Source organism: Ostrea edulis, chromosome 1 (assembly GCF_947568905.1).
Source record: "Ostrea edulis chromosome 1, xbOstEdul1.1, whole genome shotgun sequence".
NCBI classification, from domain to species: domain Eukaryota; kingdom Metazoa; phylum Mollusca; class Bivalvia; order Ostreida; family Ostreidae; genus Ostrea; species Ostrea edulis.
The window spans coordinates 51597567-51618665 of NC_079164.1; the positions used below are offsets into that span (position 1 = coordinate 51597567).

Genomic DNA, 21099 nt, shown 5'->3' on the forward strand with positions numbered 1-21099 from the left:
GAATTCAATTATTGCTCTCATCAATTCAATTAATGTGTGCATCAATGTGATGGACTTATTGCTTGCAAAATTGCATTTGAAGCTCAGTATAAATGATTTGATGATCTCTTTAATTCAATTGAAGATATCTTTAATTATATACAATGCTTTTGTATAAGGAGTTAATGTGCACATCAATTCTTTTAATGAAAGCAACAATCCAATTAAAGAGATCATTAATTCAATTGAATTGAAGATATCTCTGATTATATAGTTTCTCTCTCTAAAAGAATTATTGCACACATCAATTAAATTAATGATATCATGAATTCAATACAGAAATTTTGGGCCGGAACGACCGATTAGAATTGACGTTTATACACTGCGATTACCTTATTGTTATTGTAATACAATTGTTAATGCCCTACAATTACATTCAACGCACAAGAAAAGTCGGAGTGGATCCGTATCTCGAAAGTCCCATATTGAGGAGAGCAATAATTCAGTTATTGCAAGCATTGATTGAATTGATGTGTGCATTAATTGAATTGTTGCTTTTTCAATTGAATTGTAAGCATGCATCAAGTCAATTGTTGATATCATTAATTCATTTGAAGAGAGCAACAATTCAATTACAGCACTCATCAATTAAGCAAAATAGTTATAGTGCTATCACCAATTCAATTAATGCACGCAATAATCCAGAATTGAAGATACCATTAATTATTTAAAGAAATCGTTAATTGAATTGTTGCATGCTTCAAATGAATTGATGATATCTTCAAATATTAAGGATTATATCTTCAATTATTTGGGTTTATGTTAATTTGTTGCTCCATAGTCTGGGGAAATTTAATTATAGGACATCATTTTCAGTGAAATCTAACATATTGTAAAATATAATTTATTCCCTCCATCAGAAAAGTTTTCATCTTTAGTAGATTAAAATCAAAGCAAGGAAGGGTTTTTAAAAATATTAGTTTTAAACTGGCAATTAAAATTAGTGATAAGCATAGAAAAGTTACATTTGAACTTGCTACCCCTCTTGAGATGGCCTATCCCAGTTCTTTTTTTGAAAGAAATTTCTTTCTCTTATACCACCTAATACCCCTATGTTATTTACAACAATGTTCTTATATGAGAGACACCAGATTTATTGCACTTATACATGTAAAAGTATGACAGAAATAACAATCAATGGACTAACTTCTAAAAATGTCAGAAGAAATTTGATCTAACTTACAATAAATTTGCCAGTATTTATCAATTCTGTTTGATGCAAAGACATGTTCATACATACAATGTTTATGTTGCAAATTATACAAATTTTTTCTGCAACGGAATTTCAATGTCCTCTAATGTAAAAGATAGTGACCATAACATAACCTCGACACAAAAACAAGAATTGCCCCACTCAAAATTTTGTGTCTCAAATGTTAATACAAAACATCAAATCTCAACATGTCCAATAAATATGAGAAGAATCCATCCTTACCAGTGTAGACAGAATGCATCTATTAGAGAGAATACATATAAAACAAGACATTGAATACAAAATCACGATCAAGATTGAAAAAAATTATATGTAAATAAAATGAAAAATAAATTTGGTGTACCAAAATAAAAATGGATATATACATAAAAAGAGAGGACCATGGGCCCTTTAATAGGTGTAACATAAGCATCACACAGATTATGAGATACATTGTGTAGGAAGTCAGTTGAATGTTGATGGTGCAGTGTGCACATGTTTCTTTGAATCTCTAACATTACTTAATGAACTTTGAGCTTTGGTTTTTGTGATCAAATGTAATGCTCATTTCTAATAATGTTTTGATCTACTATACAAATTTATGACCAGGACAATTTTTTAAAACTTCTTTAAACAGCTAGTGACTATCTTTTAGACAAAGGAACTATGAAGTTATGACCCAGAACAAATATTTACTAGTTCCCTTGCCCTTGGCTAATTGACACAGTCATGTTATGACCTTGACATGGTAATGACACACTGTCTGTTTGTGCCTATATAACTTTAACTTCCGGCATCCATCCATTATATAGCTGTGGTCCATAGGAATGTTATGAGTGACCCTGACCAACTGTCCTTTGTTCGGAGTCATTTCATACTGTTTAGTCATAAGGAATATTTGTGTCAAGTCATAATGAACCTCTAATGTCTCTTGACAAGAGAATTGTGGTCTGAAAATTCATTTTCAACTCTTTTATGGTAGAGACCTTGACCAAATGGCCGTGTTTCAGGACCAATACACATTGTCTGCATAGCTGTTCATACATTTGTGTATTTTCAAAAATAAAAATTCTTAAATAACAATAACTATAGTAGGGGTTTTATAAAAGGTATATACATGAAATCATTTCTGGCTGTAGGCATTAAAATACGGAAGCCGATAGGTGCCAGGGTATAGAATTAACATTTATCTAACTGGCGGCCGCCACTTAATCTATGTGGCGGCCGCCAGTTAATTTAACTGGCGGCCGCCACTTATTATCTGGCAGCCGCCAGTTAAATTAACTGGCGGCCACCAGTTAAATTAACTGGCGGCCGCCAGTTATTTTATCTGGCGGCTGCCACTTAATTCATATATGGCGGCTGCCAATTGCAAAAACAATGTAATTTGTATCGCTGAGTGATTATTTTGGAAAGATTTAGAATAGTACGCAAACACGCAGCATCGTTTTTCAAAGTGTATAGGGACAGTCGGAGGAGAAATTGTCTTTTACAATTGTTGACAAGCAGAAAAGGAACCTAAAATGTCTCTTGTCCAAACTTCGTACTCCTAAATTGGAGGGAGGGGGTTCCGTTCATTCTTCAATTGATCAGTTCATTCATTATTACATTTTTACCATTCATTACTACCACCAAAAGAGTGGGGTGGGGGCCAATCCGCCAATTAATCTTATTTCACATGTGAAAATAATTTAGTTTGCATGTGAAAATAACAGAAATTGAACGTTGTCAAAAAAATGGAGGGTCAGCCCCCCGGTTCTACGTATTCAACAGTACAATCGAAAAACAATATAATCTAATGCTCTTAATTGTGTGTATATATATATATATATATATATATATATATATTAAAAGAAATAGAATAAACAGTACACAAAGTTAAAAATTTAACGCAAGCGCTTTCATTTTATAATCCTCAGGCGTTACATTTTAAAATGTAACGCCTGAGGATTATAAAATGAAAGCGCTTGCGTTAAATTTTTAACTTTGTGTACTGTTTATTCTATTTCTTTTAATATTTTATACCGGACACTGTGATTTAAATTGAGTGGCGGCCGCCATACAAATTAACTGGCAGCCGCAAGATAAATTAACTGGCGGTCGCCACATAAATTAACTGGCGGCCGCCAGATAATCTGGTGGCCGCCATATAAATTAACTGGCGGCCGTCAGTTAAAAATTAAGTGGCGGCCACCACATAAATTACGTGGCGGCCGCAAGTTAAATAGATATTAATTCTATACCCTGGCACCTATCAGCTTCCGTATTAAAAGGTCTTGGCTTCATTCATGATTGAGGTGTCTAATATTCATAACATTATACTCTGGGTAAATTCAAATTGATGAGACCAGCAGATTATTTTCAATATATCTGAAGTTCAAAATAAATAAAGTTGATCTCTTTCCTTCATTTTGGAAAAATAAAATTTTTGATTTTGATTTCAATCTAATAAACATATGCATATGTTAGTCACATATTCATTAGTGTGTAAACATGTACATCAACATTAAAGTGAAAATAAACCGAGTTCAAATTGCATGTGCTGTATATAAAGAGAATGTTGAAACAAGGTAATGATCAATATCAGAATTCAAAATACTGTAGTACTTTTGTAATCGGGACATGTATTCCTGCTGCCATGTTACGGAGAGATAGATCATCATTATGACTGACTTCCTTTGTGAAAATATAAGATGTCAGTAATACTGGTTTATAATCCTTCCAAATTCAATTGCCTAGCTGAGTATAGGTTAATGTGTCAACTCTAATCTGTAGGTCATCAGTTCGAGTCTAGCAGGTGTTTTGATTATTTTTAGATTCAATACTTTCTACTAAAAATGCATTTTATAAATTTTCATATAAGATAAATTTGAGAATCTTTAAATTTAAATTATTATTGCCCATATCCTCCACTTTCCATCCTTATCAAATTTCTCTGGTGTGCTATATTCCTCCTTATAGCCCAGATCAGATCATCTGTACGACCAATGTGAATGAACAGCAACCCTTCTAGAATTTAATTATTACAAAATATGTAATGTGAACATTTCTGGTAAAAACAAATCTGGTCTCCGGACAACTATGATTGCAGATTCACCAACTGTGACAACTGATGGATGTTGAGTATGAAAACAACTTGTTGACAATCAACTTCCAAGAAGAGATATTTCAATATGAACACAAGATGTACATCAATATACTGCTAAAAACTCTACCTTTTCTTGCTGCCAGTGATTTTAATTACATGAATCTGAATATCTACATTTGTAATAATTTCAAAACATGTTTGCAAATAATTCTATGAAAGGCCCCTGGGCTACAGAGCTCATCTAAGTCACCTTACACACAGCCATAGAAATGAGACACTAATAGAAGCCAAACAATAAGACAGGACCTGCCATTGGCTCACTATATACACATGTCTCAGGATTCCTGCTTATAAATTATCATTCTACAAAATTGTATAGCCTTGTACATGAGATTTTTAAAGAATTTCTATGCAAACTTTGCTGCCCAGTACAGTGTCGCACCACTTTCGTGACTGGTGCGTCCTGAACATTTTATCTGACTGACAGTTTGTAGGTTTTGTGCCATAAATCACGAGTTATTCAACATTTTTTTTCTAAAGTAATTTTATTCTTTTCAATTAAACAAATTCAGAAATGTAATTTGAAAACAATTTTAAATCTGCATATTTTTTTGTGTATCACATAATCTATTACATATACTCATTAGCATTATAACTATAACTTCTTCTGACAGCCTTCCCCTTACCTTCTGAATAAGAAACCCTAGATTCATTAATACAAGCTTAGATAATTTGTGTCGCACAAGAGAAATAGACACAGTGATCATTTCCAATTACAAATTCATTAAAATCCTTCCTCTATACCTTTCCTATTTAAACTCATGACCCCAATATCAGCTTGTATGTGGAGGTGAAGAGGAATACTGTAAATCAATTATTATGTACTGTGAGCTATAGATTTTACTTCCACTAGATAATGGCACTGAATTTTTTTCCACAAGCCATATTTTACGTAAATCATCAAAATTTTACAATGAAAAAAAAAATACACGAGTCTTCCCATTTCTTGTAATACAAGTAACAGTCTGTGATAACTAATCAGTAATTATCACCTGGGTGATTCTCTGAGCAAATGTAAAAATCCGTAAGTTGTTCAGTTTGTACTCTGCTGTAACATATTGACACCTATCTCAATTCATTTGAAAAATTGGTATCGATAGCGCAACCAATTTCCGAAAGCATAAAAGTCTGTCTATTAACGATAATCAATTTAGGTCACACTGACCCAGGAATTTAAAGTATAAGACAAGAATTAGGATCGGTATTCTTGAGTCGGGCATATCACTCTGATTTAATTACTTACAAATTTACCAGGTTTTACTTTGTAATGCCATAATTAAGAAAATCTTTGCAAAATAATTTCATACATTCCTATGTAAAACTAAATTGGTTTATTTTGAACTGGGCATTCATATTCAAAATTGTCAGCTTTATGTATCTTTAATTATTATGTTGATACAACTGTATGCAAAATTGTTGCTTATGAAAGTGATCCTTAATCTTATGTTAAACTTTTATAACTCCACACAAGTAATTCAATCATTATATGCACAAGAACTCTATTTTCACTTTGAGGGGGTCTCACATCATTATGCATAAAGTCCTCAATAATAAGTCATAATTTACACAGTTTATGGGTATGTTTAGTATGATGTGAGATAGCTAGGGTATGTTTTTCATACTTGTGAGCAAATGATAAAATATCTGACGGTCGGAGGTGGGAAGGGAGGGGATGGCATTCAAGACTTAGTCTGTCTATTTACTCATTTCACTTCAATTCAGTCCCATGGGGATCTGGATCCAGGTTAGAATTGGTCCTCAGTACCCCTTGCTTGTCATAAGATGTGACTAAATGGGGTGGTCCTTTGGATGAGACCACAAAAACCAAGGTCCTGTGTCACAGCAGGTGTGGCACGATAAAGATCCCTCCAGCGTGCCCAGCTCAAAGGCCATAAGTGCAGAGCATAGGCCTAAATTTTGCAGCCCTTCACCGGCAATGGTGACGTCTCCATATGAGTGAAAGATCCTTGAGAGGCGCGTTAAACAATATTTAATCAATCATAATTCAGTTATTATTATTTATTAATTACATTATTTTTTATGTTAAACAGAATATTAAAATGCCCCATTACCAAAGCATTCATTCAAAGTAATACACAAACATGCAATATTTCAAAGGACATTGTGATGATATATACTGACTTAAAATCAGAAACTCATGAAACATACAATATTTCAAGCGTTCTGGTGTTAGTGATGGACAAACAAAACTCCAAATATCAAACTGATACAGACACCTGGCTACCAACATTCCATCATTTCATGAATGTATTACCTTGAGGGTTTCAGATTTCACAAGTTTTTGTAAGGCTGCCTTTGCACACTGAGATATTGTAAAAAACAAAATAAAATAAATAAACAGGAACAACAAATTTGAAAGATTTGAGAAGCACCAATCCTCTGTGATCTAAAAAGATTTACACAAATTAAACAAGATGATTCTTAAACAGGATTTAAAATTTTTTTTCTTCACAAGATGCTTTTGTGAAACACAATGCCAACAAACATGACCAGTTCAATGGTGACAAATTTGACCTTGAACTTGATGATTGACATTGACCTACAAGTTCAACAAGGTTGGAGACTCTACGTTGTATACTTGAAATGTTATGATCAAGGTTAAGTCAAATAGACAGACAGACCAAAAACAATATGCCCCAAGATCTGGGATCTCAGGGTATTAAGAAGGAGAATTGAGAGCAATACCAACCTCAATTCCTTGCTGGAATTCCGCATACGTAACACTCATACTTCCATCTTTGTCAAATTTATTAAAGAAGTCCACTAAGCGAAGATTGTTCTTTTCTATATAATTGGTTAGTTTAACCATTGGGTGGATCCTCGCCCGTGGCTTCATGGGTGGTTCCATTCCACCATGCCTCATCTTAATGTCAGGAATCTGTTCTTGAACTTGTTTGAAAATATCATTAAAATCCTTATTAACAAGGATGTCCTGCAAGAGTAAATATTAGGTTTGTCACAGTAATCATCAGGAACAGCATGTGTGCATTTGAAATTTAATAATAATACTAGATGAAATAATCTATACACCGAGAAAATAATGAAATCTCTAAAATATCTATAATTACTGGAAAACATTTGATATTTTACACATGCTTACGACCCTGAAACATATAATGTTCATAGTGTAACAAAGATAGTATACTGCCTCTACATAGTATTGAATTTGTGACCTTTGGCACTGAACACTTTAGCTCACTAGGTAGAGTTCTGGACAATCATGGGAGAGGTCCCACGTTTCATACTCAGCAGAGTCAGTACTACACAATTTCTGTAACATTTGGTACCCATGCTAAAATCTGAGTACTTTCTGGCAATGTAAGTGATTGACCTTAAAACTTTGCCCCAAAGTGCCTGGCATGGAGACAGTCTACCTGGAGGGATCACTGTAGTGGTGTTAGATACATATGGCCTTGTTACTAACTATGGCTAGTCCTGGTTAACCCGCAGCTCAAGCTGTAGAACACCAGACCATTGTACCTGAGATTCTGAGTGCATTACTCAGCAGAGGCAATGTATCATTTCAGATACCATCATATTCTTAAATGATTGGTCAGTAGGCAAGTTGCTTTCCTTTATAATCTAACAACAAGTCGAGGCCCATGGACCTTAATGGTCTCCATCTTCACTAGCCAAAGGTTTACGATCCGTTCCACTTCTGTTGTAGAGATTGTAAACCCTTGGCTAGCAAAGATGAATGGTCTCCTGAGTAACAACTCTTCAATGGATAGCTGCAGAACTGTAGCTCTCTGAGAAAATATGGGGCAGATGTGTCCAAATATTTTCTCAGAGAGCTACCGTTCTGCAGCTATTTAATGGACAGCTCAACCAAACAAGGTATCAGTTATTATTTTTTTAAAAACGAAAATAGTCTTTGGCTTTCTAGATACAGGCTTTTCAATGTCCCAAGAGTAAGAGAGGATTAAAAAAAATCACTACATATGACTGCTGCCCCCTGAAGCATCAGTAACTTGTCTAGGGGTCATGAATTCCACAATATTGGCAGTAGTCTTCACACTCTTCATAAGCATACATATAATACTGTCACAATGCACTGAAGTAAAGAACATTATTTTACTAGATACATGTAGAATATATAATCTCTTCTTTTTTTTTTTTTACCTATTTAGCTCCGCCCTAAGGCCTGAACCCCTGATACAGGGTAGGAAATTTCACAATTTGGATCAATGACTATTAGATGCTCCTCATAACCATGTATAATGAACAGCTGAACTTCTTTATCTCAAACATCCATTTGTCAAATATCATGGATATGTTGAATTCAGTCGCTGGTCCAGACTGTATTTACGTTTTGTATATGTATGATTATTTGAAACAAGAAATGTTTGTAAAACACATATGCCCCCATGGTACAAAATTGACAAAATTGATCATTTAATTGGATTTGACCGTGTGACCTAAAATTCAATAGGGGTCATCTACTCCTTATGCTGTACCAGTGTACCAAGTTTGGTGTCAATCAAGCAAATAATTCTTAAAATATAGGAGGCAATATATTACTATGTCCAGTTCAACCATTGACCTTTGACCATGTGTCAAAATCAATAGGGGTCATCTTCTCCTGAAGATGTACCAGTGTACCAAGTTTGATGTCCATCAAGCAAAGGGTTCTCAAGATATTGAGTGGACAATATGTTCCTATGTCCAAAGTAGATTGACCCTTGACCTTTGACCTGAAAAACAATAGGGGTCCTCTTCTACTCATAACCAACCCACATATGAAATATCATTATCATCAAGTGAATGGTTCTCAAGACATTGAGCGGTCCACTGACCGACCAACCGACTGACCGACGGGTGGAAACCAATATGCCCCTCTTCTTTTTTTTCAAATTTGGAAATCTTGACAACCCTGTTTGCTTCAAGGTAAATTTCTGGTCCGAGATGATGAAATTACATCTGTTATCATGAAACTATGAATTTACTACTCTATTGAATATACCAGTAACTGTCAGGTAGATAACCAGTGACAAATAAGCATGTCGATACACCACACTCTTGATCCTATCCATCATGTGAATTATCTCCCGCCTGCACAACCTTAAACTACAGTACGTACTTGCAATCTGGAGATAATCGCATGTTCACAACCCAAAGCTATTGATTTTTATCAAATCTTATAATTATACAAGTCAGGTATGTTGTGTGTGTGTTTAACTTCACCACAGAGCTGGTAATGACACAATCACGGTTATAAAATGGTGGTTCTTGAGAATAAGATTTATGAAGAATTTTCTGGCCTCAGACGTACCTTATGGTTTGAACTTCCACTATATAAGGAAATATATGGTTTAGCTTTATTGGTTCAGTGGTTCTTGAAAAGTAATTTTCCAAACACACAACCCTATTTTCACTTCTTTCATTATCTCCTCTTACAGATGGATATAATCTTTCATTTGAATAAACAATTCCCTTTAATGTCATGTAAGAAGTTATATGTAGTGAATTTAGTTGAATTTGGCCCACTGCCAATTGTTCTTGGGAAGTTGAAAATGTGAAAAGTTTACAGACAATTTCAATCAGAAAAGCTCATTTGAGTACTTTTTAAAAAAAAAATACCCTAAAATCAATTTCTTTCAGTGCAGAATTTGGATTTCTAAGAATGGCTGCACAAATCCCATAACACCCCGCTGTCTGCATTGGATTTCTGCCCATCTACAAATGTAAAATACAAGTGTACTAGTTATTCTGTGTACCTTCAACTTAAACTATGCACCAGAATAACCTTTCTAATTTTGTTGGGTCTTTCAGTACACCTAGCAATCAATGAATGTATTCTATACATGCAGTGCTGAAATATTCTAAGTAATAAAAAAGGCCCACATTATTCACCTGATGAGTCGTATCTTACCATGTCAAACTTTGACCCCTATTATGGCTCTTCCCTTGGCCAGGGGAAACTAATTTGAACAAGAAACGTTTTTTTAAAAACATGATTATATGCACCATGCCCCCATTGACTATATTGGAAAGGGTTAACTTTAGATTTAGAATATCTGTGTTGATAGGGAAAAGAATGGTCATCTACTAGTCAGGGGCAACTTTACGACAACAATAACAAAGACAACTGATAAATTTCGATCAGAATAGCTCACTCAAACCTTTCAATCATGAGTTAAAAAGTATACTGTACATGCTCTTAACTTTATCCAGTCATTTGACCTATGCATGATACTTTGGTTTGATTTGAACATATTTTTTTGTATAAATATACCTATGACTTTCTGAGAGTCAAAATCAAAAGGAGTCATAATAACATGACATTTTGACTGCAATTCAAAATATGTAGTGCATTATAAAATATGTATCATATCAGAAAAACAGATCGATCCATAGACCTTCATAATTATACATAAATATTATCAAGCAAAGGTTCCCAAAAAATTTAGCAAATATTTTCTCATGTGCAGAGAAGTTTGACCCTGACCTTTGACCTTGTGACCACAAAATCAATAGCCTAAGGGGTCACCTTCCCTTTAAAGGATGCCATAGTGTACCAAGTATCCAGCAAAGGGTTCACAAGATATTATGCAGACAATATTTTCTTGTGTCTGGAGTAGTTTGACATAGCTCTTTGACCTTGTGACACTTGGGTTCATTTACTTCTTCAGGGTTACCAAGTTTGATTTCTATCAAGCAAAGGGTTCTTAATATATTGAGTGGACAACATATTTTTTATGTCTAAGGTAATTTGACCCATGACCTTTGACCTTATGATATCAAAATCAGTATAAAATTATCTACTTCATAGGGTTTACACATGTACTAAGTTTGATGTATATCGAACAAATGTTTCTCAAAATATTGAGCAGACAATATTTTCTTGAATGGTGTAGTTTGACCTTGTGACTCCTAGCCTCTGTAACCTCAAAATCCTTTTCTTTAGAGACTACTGTTTTTTAAACAAAAGGTTCTCAAGATATTCAGCAGGCAACACTTACTCTAACAACCCAAAGACTAGCTTTTATGCAAAGCCTGTATTTGTGGTCCAATGGTTCTTGAGACTATTTAATAACCAACCCACTTTCTTTTCACTATTTTTGTATTGTCTGCCCTTGAAAAAGGTTGTAATCCTCAATTTGAATAGATATGAATTCCCTTTACTTAGTGATGCTTACATTGTTAGATTTACTAATGGTTCTTGAGAGGCAATCGAAACTGAAATGTTTACAGATGCCAGGCAGACAGATGACAAAGTTGATCAGAAATTGAATCCATATAGATGGCATGCTGACATAATTTGCAGAGGAGAAAATTCAAAATATTTACATTTACCAATGCTTTATCAATTATAAACCAATAACTGATCTTTCACCTTTTAATGACATAAAAACCAATATATTTACAATGACATAAAAACCAATATATTTACAATAAGAAACAATTGGATATTATTACAAAATATAAAGACTATTATGTCTAGATTAATTGTTTGTAATATGAAGAATATAAAAATAATGAAGCATAGAATAATTCCAGCATAACTGCATGGCTCTATGGTTTCATTGTTTTTAATACGCCCCCTATCCTACATACAACCATTTTTTACTTACTCTAAGTACAGTCAATGTTTCATTCAAAGATACGCCTTTTCCAATTAATACAGCTCCCTCTGATGTTATTCTGTTATTTCTGGTGAAAATAATTGCATAATATGCATATCATTTTTTATGTTCAATATCTGATGGACATGATGGATACATGTATTTTATATACAATATCCATCACAAAGAAATCTACAAGCTAGTCCTTCTTTATAAATTGTTTGTTTACAAATCTACAAGCTACTTCTCCTTTATAAATTGTTTGTTCTAAAATAAAGAGATACAGTTTGAGTATATTAAACACAAACAATTTTTTTTAGACTGTTGTGTTCACCAGGATGTCCATTTCAAAATTCTTTTTGTGATATTTTTCAATAAGCATCAATTTCAGTTCTTATTTCCAAAATCATTTCACAATTAGGGAATTATGAAATTTTGAAAGGCAGAGTTATCCTGGGTACTGATTGCTAATAAAGTTGTATAATACACAATTATTGACAATACTGAGGTTTTAATACAATGCAATAATTACCAGAGAAGTAAGAAGCTCAGAGACTGTTCTAATTTTAGACTTATAATAATTAAGCCATATTCTAGTTCTAGTGTTGTGGTATCCAGGAGACAGTTAAAGTATTGGGTCTCTTTAAAATAAAAGTTTTTATCCTTGTTAATATATCAACAAAGCCTTACGTTAAATCTAACTCCTCTAAAACTTGGTTCCCCTTTAAAGCATCCCCCAGAGCAATAGTTCCCTCCAGTCCAAAGCCATTCCAAGCTAGATTTATCTTCTTCATGTAAACATTATTCTGCAATAAAAACCAAGAGATGCTTGTAAAACACATATGTCCCCATGGTACAAAATTTAAAAGGGTTATACACACACATCATGTAATTGATAGTAGTATCATTAATTCAAAATATTGAGCAGGCAATATCTTCCTATGTCAACAGTGGATTGACCATGTGACCTAAAAATCAACAGGGGTCATCTACTCCTTATGCTGTACCAGTGAACCAAGTTTGGTGTCAATCCAGCAAATAATTCTCGAAATATAGAAGACAATATATTACTATGTCCAGTTCAACCATTGACCTTTGACCATGTGACCTTAAAATCAATAGAGGTCATCTTCTCCTGAAGATTTACCAGTGCACCAAGTTTGATGTCTGTCAAGCAAAGGGTTCTCAAGATATTGAGTGGACAGTATATTCCAATGTCCAGTTTGACCTTTGACCATGTGATCTCAAAATCAATAGGGGCCATCTTCTCCTGAAGATGTACCAGTGTACCAAGTTTGATGTCTGTCAAGCAAAGGGTTCTCAAGATATTGAGCGGACAGTATATTCCAATGTCCAGTTTGACCCTTGACCTTTGGACCTGAGAAACAATAGGGGTCCTCTTCTACTCATAACCAACCCAGAAATGAAATATCATAACGATCAAGTGAATGGTTCTTAAGATATTGAGCGGACAACATGTAATCTACCGACTGACCGACCGACCTACAGGTGCAAAGCAATATGCCCCTCTTCTTTGAAGGGGGGCATAAAAATTTTGCAATATGAAATCATTTTTTATCATTTCATAGCACATACACTCAAAGTTTTTGCTTTCTGCTGTCAGTATAAAATGTATAAGAAAATACAAAACCCATGAGTTAATTCACTTTGATTTGTGCACTGTGAGCCTTTTCCCCAGAATAAAGTTTGGATGCAGTGCTTGACACAACTACCAAACCATGCTCTACATGCTCGAAACAGTTATATTGTAATAATTATGTTAAATGTGAGTGTGTGTTACATTATGTCAGTATATTTGCATCTAAAAAAGAAATTCACCTTTAGACCCTGAGCAATTGCAACAGCTCCTTTTCTGCGCATGGAGTTCCAACTGAGATCAAGTTCTTTGAGTGAGCTATTGTCAGCAATGGCTGGGCCCAGGATCACTCCAGCATTCTCACCAAACAGATTATGGCTTAAATTCAAGTACTCTAGTTTTGTTGTGTTCTAGAAAAAATATAGACATATATTATCGGTAACTGCTGCACACATGTAATTTTAACAATTCTTTGTAACTGAAGATTATGGTAATGTAATGAACATGAAATTTAACGCAATGCTGAAGTTTTGTCCTGATATTATGTCACAAGAAACATAAATTCTTTAATATGTTGCCTTGGACACAGAAATTAAATAGAAGTGCCTGACGTGGTTTGTAAGTTAATTATTTCACATGTATCACACTTCTGATTGTTTACTAAATTCTATCATTAGAGTCATTGAAAGAAGAGATACTCAAATTCTAAGCATCTTTTTAGCTTCTATAAGTAAATTACTTCATTTTGTTACCTATATTGACGTTGCAGGGAGTGATATTCACTGGTTGTAAAATTCTTTTTTTCTAGATGAAAGAAGCTATAGAGCTTTACTGTCCACAGACATAAAATAACTGGTTAATCCAAATGTGCTCTACTAAGAAAGACTAATTTTTCTCTTGAAACAGAGAAAATCTTTAAAAAAAAAAACCCAACAACAATAAAAAACAAGAATATCAGTAAAACTGATGGATGCTCCTCGAAATGCATCTAACCAATGAACTACATCAACGACTTGCACAATGATCAATAACTGATGAAATATTTTTGAAATGAAGGTTTCTTTTTCATATTTAAGGTTCAGTGACATTGACCGTTACAAAATGACCTTGAGTGACCTTTGTCTGAAAGCGATTTCCCTTATACTTATTTGTGTGATATATGATCAATACCTGTTCAAAAATTGCTGAAATAAAGCACTTTTTCCTTATATAAGGTATATGTTCTGAATGACCTTGACCTTTCCAAAATTATCTTGAGAGATCTTGGTCCAATCTAATTAAAATTAGACCTTTCATCTTGCTCTTCGTTTTCTGTTTGTCGCTCGTTAGATCCTTTCACGAGCGACAAACAGAAAACGAAGAGCGAGATGAAAGGTCTAAGTTTAATTAGATTGATCTTGGTCCAACAGATTGTTGAAATATTCAAAGTTTATAAAAATGACGACAATGTCACCCTACTTAGAATAATGATGACAAATGTCACCTTACATAGCATGATTTAACTATGGGCAGATAGAATAAAATGTGCATCAATCAGCACCACTAAAAAATCAATATCCAGACATATCCAAAATCAAGTACATTAAAAATCAGGAATATTCTATATGGTTAAAAAATCTTTTGAAACACTCAACACCTCCACCAGGCAAAGGTTCCTCATCTTCACCATTAGCAGAATTAGTCTCAGTTTCATAGTGCTGCATAACACCCACTATCTTTATAATTGTATCACATTCATTTTTATAACATTATTATTAATTTCTGAAAACACACACAGCAGAAATTATTTAATGGTTGCACACTCAAAAATGGGTGAAAAGGGTATTTCCAATTGACAAGCTTTCCAACAACCAATCAAGAAAGTGACATTAAGGCCTGCGCAAGATTAGAAAGTGGTCAATCCTCAAGAAAGTTTTCCTGTACGTGTATTAATCAAAACTATAGATTATATTACTTTTGTGGTAGCACCATATATCTGAACTTGAAAACTCTAAAAGATGTCAGTTTATATTGTTCTATTGATGTTCAACAGCAGAGTATGATGATACTACCAACAGGTTTTTAACATCATTAAAATTGTTTATGTTTTTATTTTCTTACATGTGATCGTATGTTACAATGTTTATGTTTTTATTTTTATTTTTTTATTTTTTTTACATGTGATCGTATGTTACATTGTTTATGTTTTTATTTTCTTACATGTGATCGTATGTTACATTGTTTATGTTTTTATTTTCTTACATGTGATCGTATGTTACAATGTTTATGTTTTTATTTTCTTACATGTGATCGTATGTTACAATGTTTATGTTTTTATTTTCTTACATGTGATCGTATGTTACATTGTTTATGTTTCTTACATGTGATCGTATGTTACATTGTTTTTATTTTTATTTTCTTACATGTGATCGTATGTTACAATGTTTATGTTTTTATTTTTATGTTTTTTACATGTGATCGTATGTTACAATGTTTATGTTTTTATTTTTATGTTTTTTACATGTGATCGTATGTTACAATGTTTATGGGTTGGGGTTTTTTTTACATGTGATCGTATGTTACAATGTTTATGTTTTTATTTTTATGTTTTTTACATGTGATCGTATGTTACAATGTTTATGTTTTTATTTTTATGTTTTTTACATGTGATCGTATGTTACAATGTTTATGGGTTGGTTTTTTTTTACATGTGATCGTATGTTACAATGTTTATGTTTTTATTTTTATGTTTTTTACATGTGATCGTATGTTACAATGTTTATGGGTTGGTGTTTTTTTACATGTGATCGTATGTTACAGTGTTTATGTTTTTTACATGTGATCGTATGTTACAATGTTTATGTTTTTTACATGTGATCGTATGCTATATTGTTTATGTTTTTATTTTCTTACATGTGATCGTATGTTACAATGTTTATGTTTTTATTTTTATGTTTTTTACATGTGATCGTATGTTACAATGTTTATGTTTTTTACATGTGATCGTATGCTATATTGTTTATGTTTTTATTTTCTTACATGTGATCGTATGTTACAATGTTTATGTTTTTTACATGTGATCGTATGCTATATTGTTTATGTTTTTATTTTTATGTTTTTTACATGTGATCGTATGTTACAATGTTTATGTTTTTTACATGTGATCGTATGCTATATTGTTTATGTTTTTATTTTTATGGTTTTTTTTACATGTGATCGTATGTTACAATGTTTATGTTTTTTACATGTGATCGTATGCTATATTGTTTATGTTTTTATTTTTATGTTTTTTACATGTGATCGTATGTTACAATGTTTATGTTTTTTACATGTGATCGTATGCTATATTGTTTATGTTTTTATTTTTATGTTTTTTACATGTGATCATATGTTACAATGTTTATGGGTTTTTTTACATGTGATCGTATGCTATATTGTTTATGTTTATATTTTTATTTTCTTACATGTGATCGTATGTTACAATGTTTATGTTTTTTACATGTGATCGTATGCTATATTGTTTATGTTTTTATTTTTATGTTTTTTACATGTGATCGTATGTTACAATGTTTATGTTTTTTACATGTGATCGTATGCTATATTGTTTATGTTTTTATTTTTATGGTTTTTTTTACATGTGATCGTATGTTACAATGTTTATGTTTTTTACATGTGATCGTATGCTATATTGTTTATGTTTTTATTTTTATGTTTTTTACATGTGATCGTATGTTACAATGTTTATGTTTTTTACATGTGATCGTATGCTATATTGTTTATGTTTTTATTTTTATGTTTTTTACATGTGATCATATGTTACAATGTTTATGGGTTTTTTTACATGTGATCGTATGCTATATTGTTTATGTTTATATTTTTATTTTCTTACATGTGATCGTATGTTACATTGTTTATGTTTTTATTTTCTTACATGTGATTGTATGTTACAATGTTTTTATTTTTATTTTCTTACATGTGATCGTATGTTACAATGTTTATGTTTTTATTTTCTTACATGTGATCGTATGTTACAGTGTTTATGTTTTTATTTTCTTACATGTGATCGTATGTTACAATGTTTATGTTTTTTACATGTGATTGTATGTTACAATGTTTATGTTTTTATTTTCTTACATGTGATCGTATGTTACATTGTTTATGTTTTTATTTTCTTACATGTGATCGTATGTTACAGTGTTTATGTTTTTTTTACATGTGATTGTATGTTATAATGTTTATGTTTTTTACATGTGATCGTATGCTATATTGTTTATGTTTTTATTTTCTTACATGTGATCATATGTTACATTGTTTATGTTTTTTTTACATGTGATCGTATGTTACAATGTTTATGTTTTTATTTTCTTACATGTGATCGTATGTTACAGTGTTTATGTTTTTATTTTCTTACATGTGATCGTATGTTACAATGTTTATGTTTTTTACATGTGATTGTATGTTACAATGTTTATGTTTTTATTTTCTTACATGTGATCGTATGTTACATTGTTTATGTTTTTATTTTCTTACATGTGATCGTATGTTACAGTGTTTATGTTTTTTTTACATGTGATTGTATGTTACAATGTTTATGTTTTTTACATGTGATCGTATGCTATATTGTTTATGTTTTTATTTTCTTACATGTGATCGTATGTTACATTGTTTATGTTTTTTTTACATGTGATCGTATGTTACATTGTTTATGTTTTTTTTTACATGTGATCGTATGTTACAGTGTTTATGTTTTTTACATGTGATTGTATGTTACAATGTTTATGTTTTTTACATGTGATCGTATGCTATATTGTTTATGTTTTTATTTTCTTACATGTGATCGTATGTTACAGTGTTTATGTTTTTTTTTACATGTGATCGTATGTTACATTGTTTATGGGTTTTTTACATGTGATCGTATGTTACATTGTTTATGTTTTTATTTTCTTACATGTGATCGTATGTTACATTGTTTATGTTTTTATTTTCTTACATGTGATCGTATGTTACATTGTTTATGTTTTTATTTTCTTACATGTGATCGTATGTTACAGTGTTTATGTTTTTTACATGTGATCGTATGTTACATTTATCTTGATTGTCTTGGAGGCTCCTGCTTGCATTTATTAAAACGACTTTCACATTAACGCATGTACATATCTTCTATGTGTGTGTTGGTGTTATATATACATGTAGGTATATGTATGGACTCCGAGATGTGAATATGTATATAGATGAATATGTGATAAATTAATTTGTTATAAAATGTGATAGTTGAATAAATATTACAAATTTAAAAAAAAATTTAGTTTACTGAGGACAAGAAACTGTGGTTAAATCTGCCAAAGGTGAAGTCAAGAGTTGAAAATTTAGTTTACTGAGGGCAACAAAATGTGGTTAAATCTGTCGAAGGTGAAGTCTAGAGTAGAAAATTTAGTTTACTGAGGACAAGAAAATGTGGTTAAATCTGCCAAAGGTGAAGTCAAGAGTAGAATATTTAGTTTACTGAGGACAAGAAACTGTGGTTAAATCTGCCAAAGGTGAAGTCAAGAGTAGAAAATTTAGTTTACTGAGGACAAGAAAATGTGGTTAAATCTGCCAAAGGTGAAGTCAAGAGTAGAAAATTTAGTTTACTGAGGACAAGAAAATGTGGTTAAATCTGCCAAAGGTGAAGTCTAGAGTAGAAAATTTAGTTTACTGAGGGTAACAAAATGTGGTTAAATCTGCCAAAGGTGAAGTCAAGAGTAGAAAATTTAGTTTACTGAGGGTAACAAAATGTGGTTAAATCTGCCAAAGGTGAAGTCAAGAGTAGAAAATTTAGTTTACTAAGGGTAACAAAATGTGGTTAAATCTGCCAAAGGTGAAGTCAAGAGCAGAGGATGGAAATGATGGAAACGCATTGTACATGTAGTACATAATGAATTGTTCTTCAAAATAAAAAAAAAATTGCAATCATTATATTCCACCTTTGCAATGCCAAACCATACTTTTTCTTTCAATAAATATGTAATTTCTGTGTCTGGGAGACTTTGTTAAGATGGTCAGGTGAGAGCAACCAACTATGTTCTTGACATTTCATCCCAGTTTTTCTGCATCCAATTTTTCAGTGGGTGTCTTGATCGACCAAACAAGAGAGATGTTTAACTGCAGTGAATGGTTCATTTTCTTACCGTTATTGCATCTGATAAGTGGACTGCTGCCTTGTCATCAAAATCATTGCCTAAAGAAAACACATTGTAATTATTATCAAAAAGAAGAACTGATCTTACCTAACATGGAGGGTTCTCAATGATCATTCACCCGAATTACAAGGAGTTACTTTTTCTAGAATCTTGTGACTACAGGTATAAAGGGCATTGAATTACGGACGTTATTTATAGTCTGACCCAGAAAATAACTTACTCACCAGACAAGGTGACATGTGTCAGGGTGGAGTTTTGCTGTAGTATTTGTGACAATGATTCTGCACTCTGTAGACCAAGCTTGTTGTCAGATAGATTCTACAAATCAAAGGCAGGAAATACAAAAAAATTCACAAAAATTACATATTTAAGTTGAACAAGCTGCAATTTCTAAGAAAATTGAAGGACATCAAGTTAATAAAATAATGAAATAAAACAATGATTACACATGTAGAAAGTGCAGATTGGGAAATTGGACTACTGGTGATTCAGTAAAAATTCATTGGGAAAATTAAAGAATTATATCTTTTAAAAATTTTAAAAAATCCCCCCCCCCTTATTCAAATAATATATAAAATTTGATTCCAGATTTGTAGCCCCACTCAACCCCATTGAATTGATATATAAATGAAAATGAGCATATTTGTTGATAAATAAAACATCAATATATCTAAATGTCGAGTTTCAAGGCCACATGCAGTGAATAAATTCTGCCTCATAAGAATACAACAGCTAATAAAAGAGCACAATATGTGCCCAGAGAATTCTAAAAGACTGTTGGAAGACCTATCACCAAAGGTAACTGTCCTAGAATAGATCAAGCAATTTTTTAAAATCAACATCATGCAGAGAACTTGTGCATTATAGAATCAGCATGTTTAAAAAAAATACAAAAGCTGGACAATTGATCATAACATTTGTGCTGATGAGATTAAATCTGCTATACAATAATACTTACTAAATGTGTAATAAAACAGTTATCCCTGAGCATCTCACACACAGCATGACCTCCTTGTTGCCCCAACCAATTATCACTTAGGTCAAGGGTCAAAACACTAGTATTGGACTGCAAAATTTTAAAATGTGTTAAAACAATTAAACAGAGAATTCATTTTCACCTAGCTGATAGTACATGCATCTAATCAACTCATTTGAACCCAACATTTTCATTATTGGAACATTTTAATATGATTGAAATCATAAGTTTAAAATCTCTTAGAAAATATCCCTTGAGTGAGTGAGTGGATCATTAATGCTAGATTAGAAAAGCTATAGAGCTTTTCACTGCAGATGTGTAGCTCTCTGGGAAAACATTGGGACAAGCATGTCAGACCTGGTCTGTCCCAATATTTACCCAGAGAGCTACACATCTGAGGCTA

At 32.4% G+C, this 21099-nt stretch overlaps 1 protein-coding gene across 13 annotated transcripts in view; it reads right to left on the minus strand.

Annotated features, from left to right (window-relative positions):
• LOC125650557 (leucine-rich repeat-containing protein 74B-like) overlaps window positions 1-21099 on the minus strand; it is a 58065-nt gene that overhangs the window by 2014 nt on the left and 34952 nt on the right. For 8 of the 13 annotated variants that reach the window (XM_048878967.2, XM_048878960.2, XM_048878941.2 and 5 more), the window contains 9 exons: window positions 20679-20786; window positions 19945-20038; window positions 19709-19758; window positions 13805-13972; window positions 12656-12771; window positions 11975-12053; window positions 9981-10076; window positions 7090-7332; window positions 6655-6702 (listed from right to left, as the gene is read on the minus strand). In XM_048878967.2, the coding sequence (XP_048734924.1) occupies window positions 6655-6702; window positions 7090-7332; window positions 9981-10076; window positions 11975-12053; window positions 12656-12771; window positions 13805-13972; window positions 19709-19758; window positions 19945-20038; window positions 20679-20786 (1002 nt within the window). The remainder of the gene's footprint in view (window positions 1-6654; window positions 6703-7089; window positions 7333-9980; window positions 10077-11974; window positions 12054-12655; window positions 12772-13804; window positions 13973-19708; window positions 19759-19944; window positions 20039-20678; window positions 20787-21099) is intronic. The other 5 variants (XM_056153591.1, XM_048878952.2, XM_056153610.1 and 2 more) reach the window with 1 other exon arrangement.